Source organism: Oncorhynchus kisutch, linkage group LG13 (genome assembly GCF_002021735.2).
Source record: "Oncorhynchus kisutch isolate 150728-3 linkage group LG13, Okis_V2, whole genome shotgun sequence".
NCBI classification, from domain to species: Eukaryota; Metazoa; Chordata; class Actinopteri; order Salmoniformes; family Salmonidae; genus Oncorhynchus; species Oncorhynchus kisutch.
Window position 1 is genome coordinate 62,266,381 of NC_034186.2, and position 15,705 is coordinate 62,282,085.

Sequence of the window (15,705 nt, forward strand, 5' to 3'; positions counted from 1 at the left end):
AATACATCCACAGGTACACCTCCAATTGACTCAAATTATGTCAATTAACCTATCAGAAGCTTCTAAAGACATTACATTATTTTCTGGAATTTTCCGAGTTGTTTAAAGGCACAGTCAACTTAGTGTATGTAAACTTCTGACCCACAGGAATTGTGATACAGTGAAATAATCTGTATGTAAACAATTGTTGGAAAAATTACCTGTGTCATGCACAAAGTAGATGTCCTAACCGACTTGCCCAAACAATAGTTTGTTAACAAGACATTTGTGGAGCGGTTGAAACACTTAGGTTGGAGTCATTAAAACTTGTTTATGTAAACTTTCGACTTCAATTGTATGACTGATTCACACTTCGATAACTTCACCTCTGAAAGATGGGGTGATGGGGAAAATATTTGCCTTCCTGGAAGAGTTTCTTGGTGCTCACATAAACACCAACTGTGCCCTATGGTCCAGTGTAGAGAAACCAGACTGCCCTAAAGGGAGAGGGCAGGGTAGCTGTGCCCTATGGTCCAGTGTAGACAAACCAGACTGCCCTAAAGGGAGAGGGCAGGGTAGCTGTGCCCTATGGTCCAGTGTAGACAAACCAGACTGCCCTAAAGGGAGAGGGCAGGGTGGCTGTGGCATAAGACAACACATACTCAGTTTATGGTCTCTACATTTTTTATGATGGCCTCATCCTACTCAGCCCTTTGACAAGACACTTCCTCATTTCAACATGGATCTTTGTTTTGGGGGTTAGGGTATATTTAGAAACACTTTCAATCTACATACTTTCATGTAGATATTCTTCTAGCCGCCTCAAACTATTTGTTATTTATTACATATTAGTTGTGTATGGCTTACTTAGACCAGTGTCTTTTTACTTCCTATGTCAGTCTATATGCCCACTGAAATGCAGTTCCATTTACACCACAATGGAATACTTGGACAGCAGTCCAGGGGCAGATTGCACCAGTTGGGTGTTAAAAAAATAATTGGTGTTAAATGCTAGGTTGCACCAACCAAAAATAAGATTAGTCGTAGCTATATCCGGCTTAAGCAATGCGACTTCATGAGATTTTGATGTTTCATAATTATGGTTGGTAGGCCATGGCAGTTCTAAACAATGATTTATATAAAGCCTGGATTACTGATGCTATATATTGGCCATTGAGAGGCTTCGAAGCCCCTGGTCTGCCATATTGGCGCTCTGGATTAGGAGCAGTCCTCCATAGGAATGAGTGGAATTCTACAGTATTTCAATTAAGTTTTTCAAGGACAAAATTCCATGTATTTAACAAACAAAAATGTGTAGTGGGGACAGTAACATTAGTACTCGCAACAACAAAAATACTTTTAATGAAAATGTTTTGGCTCACATAATTTAAAAGTATGCATTAAGGTGTCTATTATAGAAAACGAATGTAGACATTAATAAATGCATTTCTATAGCTTCCAAAATGTTTTACAATTGAGGAGTGCCATGATGGCTGCGCGCAGGTTTCAATACACCGGCCCCTGTTAGTCATTCAGGGTTTAAACACCTAATTGGTTCTAAACTTTGCAGGGCATGTCCGTCCCATCACTTCACAAAGCTCATCACTATGCATGCACATTTTCTTAACCACAATGGGATGGATTAATCAATAATTACTCTGGGAATGAATATCACTGAATGAAGGGGATATTGGAGTAAAGTAGGCTAATGCCATTGAAGACATTTATCATATTGTTACAGAAACTCCCAGTCGTCCAACTGTTTTAAATGGCGTGTGTGTGTGTGGGGTCAGTAATAATTTCAGCGTTATTGTGCTGCTTTAATACAAAACGTGGGGACTCGTCTTGATAAAACAGTAATTTTGGGGGGTTTTCACGGAATGTCCGTTTGAATAGTCTATAAGGCTCGGAAAATGTTAGCCAAATTGAGGTGTGTTTTCTAGCCTCAATAACGATTTGCTATTGGTATTTATTTTATATTAGTTGTGTTTGGCTTACTTATTAGGCAATGAAGACACTTATATGTCTGTCTATAAACCCACTGTGAATTTCAGTCTTACTTTCACCCTAATGGAATACTGGGCCAGCAATCCAGAACATTTTACATCGGACGAAGAGTTACAACCAACTGGTGCAACCAGCCCCAGGAGGTCCTTTGTACAAACTGTCCTTAATCCGGTTTATGTATGGGGGTTGGTGTGCCATGTCTTGGGTCAGGTCCCTTTTCCCAATTTGCACCGCTTGAGGGAATGGGGTGCATTGTTGTACCCCTCACTGGTGACCTACATACTATTTATTGAGTGCACTTTCATATTTTTATCCCCTATTCCTTTGTCTGGATCCTTTTTGTTTGTGAAGCCAATGGCCCATTCTGTCCCAACAGAGAAGACATCCGTCCATCTAATTTTAGTGATTGCAACAACAAAAAACTTGGTATAAGGTTCAAATCTATATATTTTCATTATTGAATGTATCCTTTTAGGGAGGGTGCAGAGCTGTCATTGCTTTGTAACATGGTCCCACACTATTAAATGTGCTTTTATTCTTATGCATGTAAAGAAGGATTTTAGTCACCTCAGGATGAAATTTTGTGTTTTGGTAATTTTGATAATTTCACCTTCCCATTAATAGAGCATTTGACTGTCACTGGACTACCGGGAGATGTTTATTGAGCGAAGGAAATGTTACAGGATGGCTTCATTGACCCTTTATAGACAGTTATATAACATAGGGTTATAAGCATTGTATTAACATGGTATAAGTATATTACAATATTCTTAATTTATAGCCTGCTGTCCATAAAGCTTGCTTAATTAAGCTAGGAAATGGTAAAAAGAAAAAAAGGAAACACATGGGCGATATTTTACACATCACAGGAGGTAAGGGTGCCTAGTCAAATATTTTGACAAGTTTGAAGACACTTTTTGAAAAGCACTCCCAAAAACGTGTGGGCTGGGTCTAGCCCAGTCTTGTCTTTCTCTGGGGTGGGTCACGTGCGTTGGTGACAGTCTGTCAGAGTCAACGGCGGCGTATGATTGGCTTACAGATGTAATACAGGGCTCTCCCATAGGCTGCCCGAAAATACGTCACTCCGATCAGCTGTTAGTTCGCCTCAACAATAACAAAGGGAACAGTGGGACCTCGGAAAGGCTCGGAAAAGTAACGAACTGTGTTGTTCCGAAAACAAAGGTCCATGTACTAAATTTCTTCCGCGAAGAAAACTTTTTTTATATTCTCGAAAAGATACAATCTACCTCAAAGTCTTAAGGATTTTATCACTAAATTATCCGTCCTTTGCTGTTCACATTTTTTCTTGCCGCAGGTGAGTTTTTTTGGGGGGTCTCTTTGTTGTCTGTTGTTGAAAGAACACAGAGTTCTCTTTTGCATTTTAATTGTAGGCCATTGTTGACATTACTTTATTTACACAAGTACAGTTTAGCACAAATACATAGCCTATTTCCACTGTTTTTATGCACCAACAGTGTTTTGTGTAGCAAAAATAAGATTCTCGGCCCAATTTTTGCCAAATAAGAGTCAGACCGCAGTCTAATGAAAAGTTATTAAAATGGCAAGGTCTAGATGTCTACCTATCTATTGAGGGAGGAGCTAATTATATGCACAAAACAGAATTGTACTTTTTAAGTTCAATTTTGCTGGCAGACGAACATTGTAGGAGCTGCGACCCGCCTAAGAGGTGTAGGGTTACGCAATACACCCTCCGCTTGTATGCTAGTCAACAAATCATCCCGCAAGCAGACAGCCTACCACAGACACTAACTGAACATTTAATTCACATTTTCTGGGATTTATGTGTTTTATTACAGAGACAATTTCAGGCATTTTGCTCTGGGTGTAATCGTTACGGCTCCTAACGTTCTCTATTCCAAGGTTTCGACGACAGGCCTCCAACCAACCATCCAAATACATACGACAAGAAAATATTATCCAGTGAGCTCTCACATTAACCTACCGTTTCATTCCGTAAATAATAATATTCTGCCTTTTTAATGTTGCCAATATCGCTACGCTTTCATCCCCCCTCCGTGTTTGCTATCTGAATAGAGCCACCGTTCTGGGAAGAAAATGCTTGCAAGCGATATTTTGTTGAGGACGAACAGGTGCAGGAGATTATAACCCGGTTGCGTATTGGACATACTGTAGATAGTGTCCCATAGAAAAGCCCTCAGTCCCTCAACCTCATAGCACAGCTGCTCACTTTATTTGTCGTTGAATCTAACAAATAAGAGGACATTGACTCAAAGAACGACTTGTTTGCAATCGCTTGCATCCTACACATCTTCTGACGAATATGTCTGATGTTAGGTAATATATGACAAACCTGTAATTCTGGCATAACGTGTGTTTGCCTGTAGCCTATCTGGCAGACCAGGTTTCATTTTTTTGTGTCAGGTCTACCAAACAACTATCTTGTCCTTTTTGAACATTATCATAAAGAAGCTACTGTAGTTCTCTCAGCTTTTCAGATCTTACAAACCCACAGATCTCTAATTATTGGCTGCACAGCTCTGTATTTGTTTACCATACATGTGTACATGCATACAACTCATAGTTTACAATTCCACTGACAAATGTGGCTTCACAGCAGGAATTCAATGTTGTCTGGCAGAATATTGGTTGTTGTGTATCACTGATCTTGCTTCAGGTCAGGGGTCATAATGTATGACCTGAAAACAGTGTCACTGCTTCGCTGTATCCCTGGTGTGTCAGTGTGGGGGCAGTAGTTAACTTTATCAGCAGACAAATGCTGTCTGGCTTTTAACATTCTAGTCAGTGGGACTGGAGGTCTAATTGCAAAGAAAGGTCAGGCCAATTCCACCAATACTGGACTGTAGGCCACAGAGAGTTGACCCCTAGGTGAAGATACAGCATAATCAGCACTATAGTGTGTGTTCTAAAAAGGACCACCCTATCAGTGAACAAGCTGCTAGGTTACAGACCTATTAGGCCCACACATATTTGGCCAGTATGTCTATGTCAGTTGGCAGCTAGTTGATGATGGGTCTATTTCCATAATTGCCTGTATGAGGGATGTCTGGTAGATAGGCAAATAATACCCACACCTGTAAACATTTATGACCACATACGGGTGCCTCTTTGAAGTTTGTGACAGTTGTGAATGATCTGGCTACCCTTTTATATGTTTTATTATTGTGTATTAGAGGTATAGAAAACCTATTTATTGGCAGAGAGTGTTTATATTGGAGTGTACTCTAAAACTAGTAAGCCAGAACGAAACATGGATGTCCTTCCAGTTCAGTCTGAACCATGTTTTCCTCCTGCCAATTGCCCAAAAGTTAAAGGATATTTGTATGCATCTCCCCCTCCCTTTTCACACAGGTCTTTATAAGCTCATGTATATGGTCTCAAATGTGTCACTCAAGATCACAACGACGTATTATCTCTCTTTCTCCCCCTCCCCTTTTGTCTCTCAGGTCCTTTGTAATTTTGCACACGTCGAGGTGAGCTATGACCAGACTTTACACAGCTCCCCTCAGATGATAGACATCCGTACCTTATTGAAGCACTTTAGCTCCTGCAGCTGATGACCAAAACGCCTGTTCCCCGTCCTCGCACCGCTCAGCCCCCCCCTTGGTCCCTCTGTGCCCCCCCAAGGAGTTGCAGTATGTTCCAGAGGCTCACCAGTGTCCTGTTCGGGGACAATGTGGAGGAGGTGAGCGGGGGAGGCCCTGGAGAACAGGGCTTTGGCCAGAAGGAGGAGGATGAAGAGTGGATCCTGGTGGACTATCTGGGTGAGCTTCAGAACATACACAGACACACACAGACAAAACATACACAGACATAAACACTAAAATACACAAACAAAAATGCAAATACATACTCTAAACACAATCAACCCCTCACACACCATAACCTCCTGGTATACATGTACAAAACAGGTCAGATGGGTTCAACAGTGAGCATCATTTGCATACAGTCACATGGTGGGAACTTCACTACCTTTTAAAAGTCAACTGATCAAATCAAATAGTATTTGTCACATGCGTCGAATACAACAAGTATAGGTAGACCTTACAGTGAAATGCTTACTTACAAGCCCTTAATCAACAATGCTGTTTTAACAAAATACCTTTAAAAAAGTAAGAGATAAGAATAACAAATAATTAGAGGAGCAGTAAATAATAATAGCGTGGCTATATACAGGGGCTACCGGTACAGAGTCAATGTGCGGGGGCACCGGTGTCGAGGTAATTGAGGTAATATGTACATGTAGGTAGAGTTAGATAATACATGTAGTACATGTAGGTAGAGTTAGATAATAACAGAGTAGCAGCAGTGTAGAAGGGGGGGGGGGGGGGGGGGGGGCAATGCAAAGCCTCTTGGACCTGGCGCTCCGGTACCACTTGCCGTGCAGTAGCAGAGAGAACAGTCTATGACTAGGGTGGCTGGAGTCTTTGACAATTTTTAGGGCCTTCCTCTGACACTGCCTGGTATAGAGGTCTTGGATGGCAGGAAGCTTGGCACTGGTGATGTACTGGGCCGTACGCACTACCCTCTGTAGGAGGCTGAGCAGTTGCCGTACCAGGAAGAGATGCAACACGTCAGGATGGTCTCAATGGTGCATCTGTAAAACTATTTGAGGATCTGTGGTTCCATGCCAAATCTTTTCAGTCTCCTGAGGGGGAATAGGTTTTGTCGTACCCTCTTCACGACTGTCTTCGTGTGCTTGGATCATGTTTGTTTGTTGGTGATGTGGACGCCAAGGAACTTGAAGCTCTCAACCTGCTCCACTACAGCCCTGTCGATGAGAATAGGGGCGTGCTCGGTCCTCCTTTTCCTGTAGTCCACAATCCTCTCCTTTGTCTTGATCACATTGAGTGAGAGATTGTTGTCCTTGCACCACACGGTTAGGTCTCTGACCTCCTCCCTATAGGCTGTCTCATCATTGTCTGTGATCAGGCCTACCACTGTTGTGTCATCAGCAAACTTAAGGATGGTGTTGGAGTCGTGCCTGGCCGTGCCGTCATAAGTGAACAGGGAGTACAGGAAGGGACTGAGCACGCACCCCTGAGGGGCCCTCGTGTTGAGGATCAGCGTGGCGGATGTGTTGTTACCTACCCTTACCAACTGGGGGCGACCCGTCAGGAAGTCCAGGATCCAGTTACAGAGGGAGGTGTTTAGTCCCAGGGTCCTTAGCTTTGAGGGCACAATGGTGTTGAATACTGAGCTGTAGTCATTGAATAGCATTCTCACATAGGTGTGAAAGTGCAGTGTGGAGTGCAATAGGGATGACAATCTGTGGATCTGTTGGTGCTGTATTCAAATTGGAGTGGGTCTTGGGTTTCTGGGATAATGGTGTTGATGTGAGCCATGACCAGCCTTTCAAAGCGTTTCATGGCTACAGACATGAGTGTTACGGGTTGGAAGTCATTTAGGTAGGTTACCTTAGTGTTCTTGGGCACAGGGACTATGGTGATCTGCTTGAAACATGTTGGTATTACAGACTCTGACAGGGAGAGGTTGAAAATGTTAGTGAAGACACTTGCCAGTTCGTCAGCGCATGCTCGGAGTACACGTCCTGGTAATCCATCTGGCCCTCCAGCCTTGTGAATGTTGACCTGTTTAAAGGTCTTACTCACATCGGCTGCGGAGTGTGTGATCAAACAGTCATCCGGAACAACTGATGCTCTCATGCATGTTTCAGTGTTACTTGCCTAAAAGCGAGCATAGAAGTTATTTAGCTCGTGTCACTGGGCAGCTCTCGGCTGTGCTTCCCTTTGTTGTCTGTAATAGTATGCAAGCCCTGCCACATCCGACGAGTGTCGGAGCCGTTATAGTATGATTATATGCCACTGCAGCGTTTGTTTTTCCATGTGAGCATATTATCAGATTTTACATCTCATAAACATCTATGAAATGACCTTATCCAACTGCTTGGCTATGCAGTCCTTAGGTGCCTTATAGTCTCTATAAACCGATGCAACCTAGGTTCACCTGTATTCACAAATGCAGACACAAGGATGCTACTCTAAGCCCTGGCAAGGTTCCCAATATCCATACACACAAAAACAAATACACGTGTGCCCATACATGCATGGTTCTATACATATACAGTATATAAATGCTGCTCAATAACACACACACACTTGTTCTTTTGGGGGAAGGGAGTGCATCCAGCCCGTCTGTCTCTGATAGAACTCATATTCCACAAGTGTGTGAATATTCAAGGTGTGAGAGACTGAATCCTGCTGGCCCACTTCTGTATGGGGGAGGGGAGGGTGGTGGAAGGGATATGGGGCAGTATATGGGCAATATGTCTGTAATCGGGTCAAACAAAAGCATGTGGGGCTAAGGGGAGGAAGATAAAAATAGGCCCAGTAGAGTTGCCCTTCTGGGTTCTGAGGAGTGAGAAGTGTGGCAGACAGCCCAGCAGAATTCCCCTCTAGAACTGTCCCCGGTCGGTAACACGGTCTATGTCCCAAACCACCTGGGATTAATGCATTCATAGCGTCGTTTATCACGCCATAATTCGTTATTGGACTTGTCTTACATATGTAGCTCATGGCCTCTTACGACAACCTTTGGGAAATGCATTATGGCTGACAATGTGTTCATAAACCATGTGACACATCATTCATTACAGGTGTTCCATGTAAATGCTTGAATACCTATAAAAGCATTCATAATGCTTTACAAACAGGTGGTTGATATATTACCCTACAGTCCAAGCACTCTGTAGCCTTACCCAAACTGTTATGTGATCATAGAACAGTATGATATAATAATGATTCATCTGATCACAGTGAATCTCTAATATTTGATGATACATGGTATCATAAACCCTTTATTATGTGTCTGTTTTATAGAACTGTTAGAGTGAATGCAGTAAGCAGACACTTGAGGTCAGATGTTTTGTCTCTGAAAGCATTGAAACATTCTTTCTTGCACAGATTGCAGTACCGTGACCTATTTTACAGTAGGGATTGATTCCACACACTTAAAGTGTGTACTACTTAGTGTGTACGAGCTGTATTCCTGGCACACTTCAACACCTCAAGTTGCACTAGTCTCCTACTTCTTCTAAACTGCTAATCTATTATATTAATAGCGTGGACTGCTTTCCTTCCCCCTTCCTGCGTGCGCACACACATACAGTACACAAACACACACACACACAAACAAACACAAGGTGGATGGTGAGAGGATTACAGGTCCCAATTAGCCTTACAGAGGCAGTGATGATGAATGTAAGCCGTTTTAGTGTTCTGCTGTGTTGCTTAGCAGCTAAACTAAGGGTGTGTGTCGGCACAGATGAGATTTACTATTTTTATTTTTTGGAGTAAACAAGGTGGCTGCACTGCAGCTGACATGCATGACAGAGAAAGATGAGGATGGGAACTGGTGTCCTTGGGAGTGGGTGTATTTATATCACACATATATACACCATAACACACTCAGAAATTAACACACTCTGAGGAACACAACACATCTATGCACACATCATCTGAAAAGGAAAGAGAGGAAAACTTTCATGATCATGCACACAAGGGAACACATCCAATACACACACAGAACACTGTTATGCGCAGAGAACACTGTTATGCACAGAGAACACTTAATACACAAAGAACACTGTTAATACACAAAGAACACAGAGGAAAACATCCACACACACGTACATGCACACACTCAGCTGTTTATCAGAGATTCTGTCCAAAAAAAGACAGACAGTCAGGTTTAAACTTTGGCCAGGAATTAAGTTTTGGCCAGACGTCCGTGCAGGCTATTTTTAGTATAATGGGAAACCAAACAGCAATCTGCTGGCTTTGATTCCCATCTGGTATCAAGTTGCTTTTTCCATCATACTTCCCATATGGCAGTGTATTATTCTGACTTTAGTGCACTATTTACAGTAACACCACCAAGTCTCAAAGCAAGACATGCTGTATTGCCCAGGGATGCAGTGAATGCAACTTCTCGCTCCAGCCAAACCACCTCATTTAACTTGATTAGATTTATTCTATTGAAACTTAGTTTCTCTCCTATCCTTTTGAGATAGTTAGCTAGTGGGAAAAAAAGTGTTTTGGTGCATTCTAGAGTTGGGAAAGACTGGAAAGCATTTGGCAGCAGTTTGGTAGAGGGAGTTGCTGAAGCTGCTTGATCCTATGAGTGACAGCTTTTGCGCACACACACTAGTATCTTGGGTCAGGCATGTTATTCTGACAGACAGAACACTGCGCTGTGCCTGTAGGGCTTTGACACCTATTCATCGGGGGAAAGATGGTTTTTGTTTTGATTGCTAAAGCCATTTTCTCTGTGTCACATTGCCCCCTAAAGTCATGTTAGGGTATTGCATGTGAGTTGTTACCCCACCCAGGTTGAGCTCAAGACCATCATATTGCATTTTTATATTTTGATACGGGGAGTTTTTTTTTATCTCCAATTATAAAACTCAATGGTTGTATAGCACATTTTCACACATTTACCCTACATGCTTTGGCAAACAGAAACTTTCCATTTCTTATTTAAATGTTAATTGTGCTGATGTATCCTAACCAATCCCTGCCTTTCTCCCCAGCCGAGGCCTGCTCTAGCCCCTGTGGTGATGGCCTGTCTGAGATGGACCTGACTTCAGAGGAGGAGGAGGACCTTGTGGTCGTCCCCTCTCCCATCGCCAGCTCCCCCATCCGCTATGCCTCCTGCTCCTCCCTGGACTCCACCGCCGACATCGAGGATGGGGGTCCCGAGGAGGAAGAGGGGGGTTTCCAGTGCCTGGAGGCCTGTTCTCTAGAGGAGAGCTGGTTCGTCACTCCCCCACCCTGCTTCAGCGGGGGGAGGAGGGGCAAGCCTATGGTGCTAGAGACCAGTCCCCTGGAGAACCTGCTGATAGAACACCCCAGCATGTCTGTGTACACCACCCACTGTCCCCCACGAATCTCCCTCAACCTCTCCCTCAATCTCTGCCTCCCCCTTGTTGACGTACCTGCCGCCGTAGTCAAGGAGCCGGGTCGACGTTCGCTTGACACCCCCTGCCACAGGTAGGACTTGTTGCTGCAAAAATTCTGGCAGTAGTGTTTCATCACCTACATTTAGTGAATTTATGCTTAAACCTCTACGGGATCGGTGTCCCTATTCCAGGACGGTTGAGCTAACGTGCACTAATGTGATAAGCATGACATTGTAAGTAACAAGAACATTTCCCAGGACATAGACATGTCTTATATGGGCAGAAAACTTACATTCTTGTTAATCTAACTGCACTGTCCAATTTACAGTAGCTATTACAGTGAAAAAATACCATGCTATTGTTTGAGGAGTGCACAACAACAAACTTTTCACGGCAATTGGTTTGATACATTCACCTCTGAAGGTAAATAATGTACTTACATTCAGTAATCTTGCTCTGATTTGTCATCCTGAGGGTCCCAGATGTGTGAAAGTTAGTGTGTAAGCTAATGATCCATCATGTATGACATTCCTGGGAGTGTGTAAACAAAAAAAAATTATGTTTTCTATAGTTATGTACTTCAAAATGTATCAATTAACCAATTTGGCACATTTGGGCAGACTTGATGCAAAATATTGTCCAGTATTGCAATGCTTCACTGGGTCAATCTGAAACGTTGCACACACACTGCTAATTGCGCCTAAACTGCAATATTATATGATGGCCTTTCTCTTGCATTTCAATGATGGAGAAAGAAAATTATTATCTTTATTTGTATTATCTTTTACCAGATCTAAGGTGTTATATTTTTTAGACGTTAGATCTAATGTGTTATATAATATATTTTTGGGGCGGCAGGTAGCCTAGTGGTTTGAGCATTGGGCCAGTAACTGAAAGGTTGCTGGATCAAATCCACGAGCTGACAAGGGAAAAATCTGTAATTCTGCCCCTGAACAAGGCAGTTAACCAACTGTTCCCTGGTAGGCCGTCATTGTAAATAAGAATTTGTTCTTAACGGACTTGCCTAGTTAAATAAAGGTTAAATGAAAAAATGTGAATGTAAAAAATATTCTCCTACATTAATTTCACATTTTAAAAGTGTTTCATTAATTTCACATTTAAAAGTGTTTCCTTTTAAAATTGTATCAAGAATATGCATATCCTTCAGCTTCTGGTCCTGACAGGTAGTTAGATTTGTCATTTGGCGGAAATTGAAGAAGAAAAAAAACATGGATTAACCAGTCCAGCCCCCTTCCTGTCTCCCCCTATAGGCCAGAGATGGTAGTGCAGCGCAGAGCCGGGCTCCATGCTGGCTGCTATGCAGCAGCCATCTCAGCCCGGGCCTCAGGCCTCCTAGACCAGGTCCAGCAGCACGGACGCCTGGCCCAAAGGGTACGTGGCGCCGCCCAGCACCAGCTCCTCTCCCGCAACGCCCTACGCCGCCTCAACCTGCTGCGTACTAGAGGGGCCAAGCAGGCCAAGACCACCACCACCTATCTACACCAGCCTGGCCAGAGGCACCTCAACTACTGAGGTCCTGGCCCTATCCCTTACCCTCCATCCATCTGTCTCAACCTGGATCCACGAAAAGAGTTAATCCTGCAACATGCTCTCCATCTTCCCTCCATCCACCGATCCTCCACTCTGGAATGAAGAGACTCCTTTAGAATCAATGCCATAGGTCACTTTACTCCGCTGCAGGTTCCCACCACCACATGGTAACTGGGAGAGACTGGTTCAATCAGATATTACACCTGTAGCGACACTCTCCGCTTTCAACCACACTGAAATGTTTGTGTGATGTCATAGTGTGGCTGTATGCTGCCATAGAATGGTTGTGTGATGTCATTGATTGATATCATGGAGTTGCTAGTATGCTGTCGTAGTGACATTGTAAGTGATGTCATTGAGTTGTTGTATGCTGTCATAGAGTGGTTGTGTGCTATCAGAAGAGGGTTTGTGTCTTAATAGAATGACTGTGATGTCTGAGTAGGCATTTAGAAAAGGAGCATGTCTTTCACTTGTAATTAGGACAGTTTATTAACAAAGTTGTTTCTAATGAAACAATGAAATTGCTCCTCCAATGAAATTGCTTCCTCTATCACTTCATGACAAACTAATATAATTTGTCATTCTGATGGCCACAACTTACTTTTCAAAATCATCACCCCCCTCTCTTGATTAAGGGTGAACCTGCCTTGAACTTAGTAATTCAGTACTTTCACAATATTGATTGAGGAAATGTTGGTCAAATACTGGGTTAAATATCACTTAACGCCTTGTTATAAAAGTAGAATTTAAGATGAAAAATAAATGTAAAATGTATTATAAAAAAAAAATCAAAAATATTTTTAAAAAGAAAAAACGTATTACATATCAGTATGAAGTTAGTATGAGCGTTTATCTACATAGGTATGTTTGTAAGCAGTGGTGTGACTATGTTAGTGTGTGATTTGTTGCATGGTTGTATAGCGCTAGAAAACAGAAAAAAATGTGTTTTTGTATCTTATCTCTCATTGTTTGTTCTAAATCTGCAGTCCACTTCTCAGGGTCATAGCCAATCACCTTTACACTTTACTACAATGCAGATTACTTGACGGATGTTAATTGTCTTTGTACATACTGGAGACCTTCCAAATTTGTCATAGTGTGCTTTGCCTTGTGGTAATGTTTGTGATCAATGATTGACCTTTTTAAAAGAATCGTGTGTGCGTCTCGAGAAAATGGAATTTGAACGTTTGCTTGTCCAAGGACTGTGAAAATGAACTCCTACTCTCTCAATCGACTGTTATAACCCCAAGATGGAGTGAAACTGTCTTTTTTCATTTTTGTTTATATATTTTTTTCTGTGTACTTTCCATTGTTTTGAGTTAGATATTTACCCTGTTCTTTATTTGCTTAGTTACATAACTTAGTAATATTATGTTAAAATGTCAACCAAAAAAGTAGCAGCAAACTCTAACCTTGCAATAGTTTATATTACTATTGTTTTTGCTTTTACAGTATATTCTTCTTTACTTTAACAATGTTTGCAAATTGAAGACTTTGTTCTGAAATGGTCAAGTTTGTGACAACATGAACCTGCGCGCTCTTGTGGTAAGAAAGCACAGAGAGACACAATTCAAACACCTAAGTAGCCTATTTTAAGTTTCACAGAACCTCTAAAAGTCAAGTATCCAGGGCAAACTCAATCATTTACATGACCTAATATTATTATGACCTTATGTTATGACCTAATATCACCTGTTTCTTTGTACTTATTGGGGGAAATACACAATACATACATACTCAGATGTATTTAGCATGGTAGCATTAAGAAGCACTAAAGTGGTTTTGTTTGGTTTTGTCTATATAGTTGTAAACTGATTATAGTGAAGTGATTTAAGCCTAGTCATTGTATTTGTGTATCTTTTTTATTTTCAGATGTGTCAGATTGCAAAACTTGCATCATTTGACGCGTCAATTTTTGTACTGCATTGTTGTGACACGGGCAACAGGACGAAGGGAATGGAGGAGATGGCAAAGTCCTCATTTTTGATGTGTGAAGCTGGAAGGAGACATTCTGTTTTGTCCTCAGCTGTCTGTATGAGCTCTTGATGATAATAACAGGGATTTGTATTTTGTTTTTATGCCTTGAATTTGTTGTGGATCACGTGCCTTCCAGGTTAAACAGTATAATGACAATGCATTAATGAAGAACTTGAACTGTTGTCCCAAAAGGACAACACATACAAAAGCAAATCAACTATGCACACAGGAGGTAGCTTCTCTTCGTGAACCACCCAGCCCATGTACAGCTTTTATACACAAATGTAGCAAACCTGTTTTCTCCTGTGTGAAGAATATTTGGTGGCATTTTTTTTGGACTTTTGCTTTGATTTAGTTTACTGGAATAATACAGCACTTTGCCAAAAAAGTGTAGGAATTTGAGCGTTAACTGTTATTTATCTACTTTACTGATTGCATTATTTTATTTTGGATGTATGAGAGATCAATTCACTCTGTTTTTATGGTCAGCAAAATTTGCAAATGAGAATGTGGTAGTCTGTTCTAAAACTGTAATACATGATCTGTTGTCATGATGTAAGCCACAGTCTACAATAAATGTTTTCATACACATACTCTTCCGTTTCTGTCCATTTGATCCATTTAACATTTTCCACCAGGTTTATTAAACTATGATGAAATGTCTTTTGCAAGAAAGACCCACCAGCCAGCCTAGACTTTATTTCCAAAACAAGCCCTTTATAGCACTGAGCTGAGACAGCTATGATGTTACTTTCAGTATGACATTCTCATGAGTTCTGAATAAAGAGCACATAACCGCTTTGCACAGCAATATTAAAGCCTATTAAAATGTTTAAAAGATGGACTTCATCAAACAATTGAGAACAAGTTATCACAAATGTTTGACCAATCACAACAGAGCAAAGTAGTTTGCAGGAAGATCTTCAATAACTAAACTCAGCAAAAAAAGAAACGTCCCTTTTTCAGGACCCTGTCTTTCAAAGATAATTATTAAAAATTAAAATAACTTCACAGATCTTCATTGTAAATGGTTTATAAACACTGTTTCCCATGCTTGTTCAATGAACTATAAGCAATTAATGAACATGCACCTGTGGAACGATCGTTAAGACACTAACAGCTTACAGACAGTAGGCAATTAAGGTCACAGTTATGAAAACTTAGGACACTAAAGAGGCCTTTCTACTGACTCTGAAAAACACCAAAAGAATTATGCCCAGGGTCCTTGCTCATCTGCTTGAACGTGCCTTAGCCATGCTGCAAGGAGGCAT

The 15,705-nt window shown here is 41.6% G+C and overlaps 1 protein-coding gene across 1 annotated transcript; it reads left to right on the plus strand.

Annotated features, from left to right (window-relative positions):
* Nucleotides 1-3,067: 3,067 nt before the first annotated feature.
* On the plus strand, nucleotides 3,068-15,027 carry tp53inp1 (tumor protein p53 inducible nuclear protein 1). Its single transcript, XM_020498004.2, has 4 exons — nucleotides 3,068-3,301; nucleotides 5,433-5,750; nucleotides 10,538-10,997; nucleotides 12,178-15,027. Exons 2-4 carry the CDS (start codon nucleotides 5,543-5,545, stop codon nucleotides 12,437-12,439), a joined length of 930 nt encoding a protein of 309 aa, XP_020353593.1. The 5' UTR covers nucleotides 3,068-3,301; nucleotides 5,433-5,542; the 3' UTR covers nucleotides 12,440-15,027.
* Nucleotides 15,028-15,705: the final 678 nt, after the last annotated feature.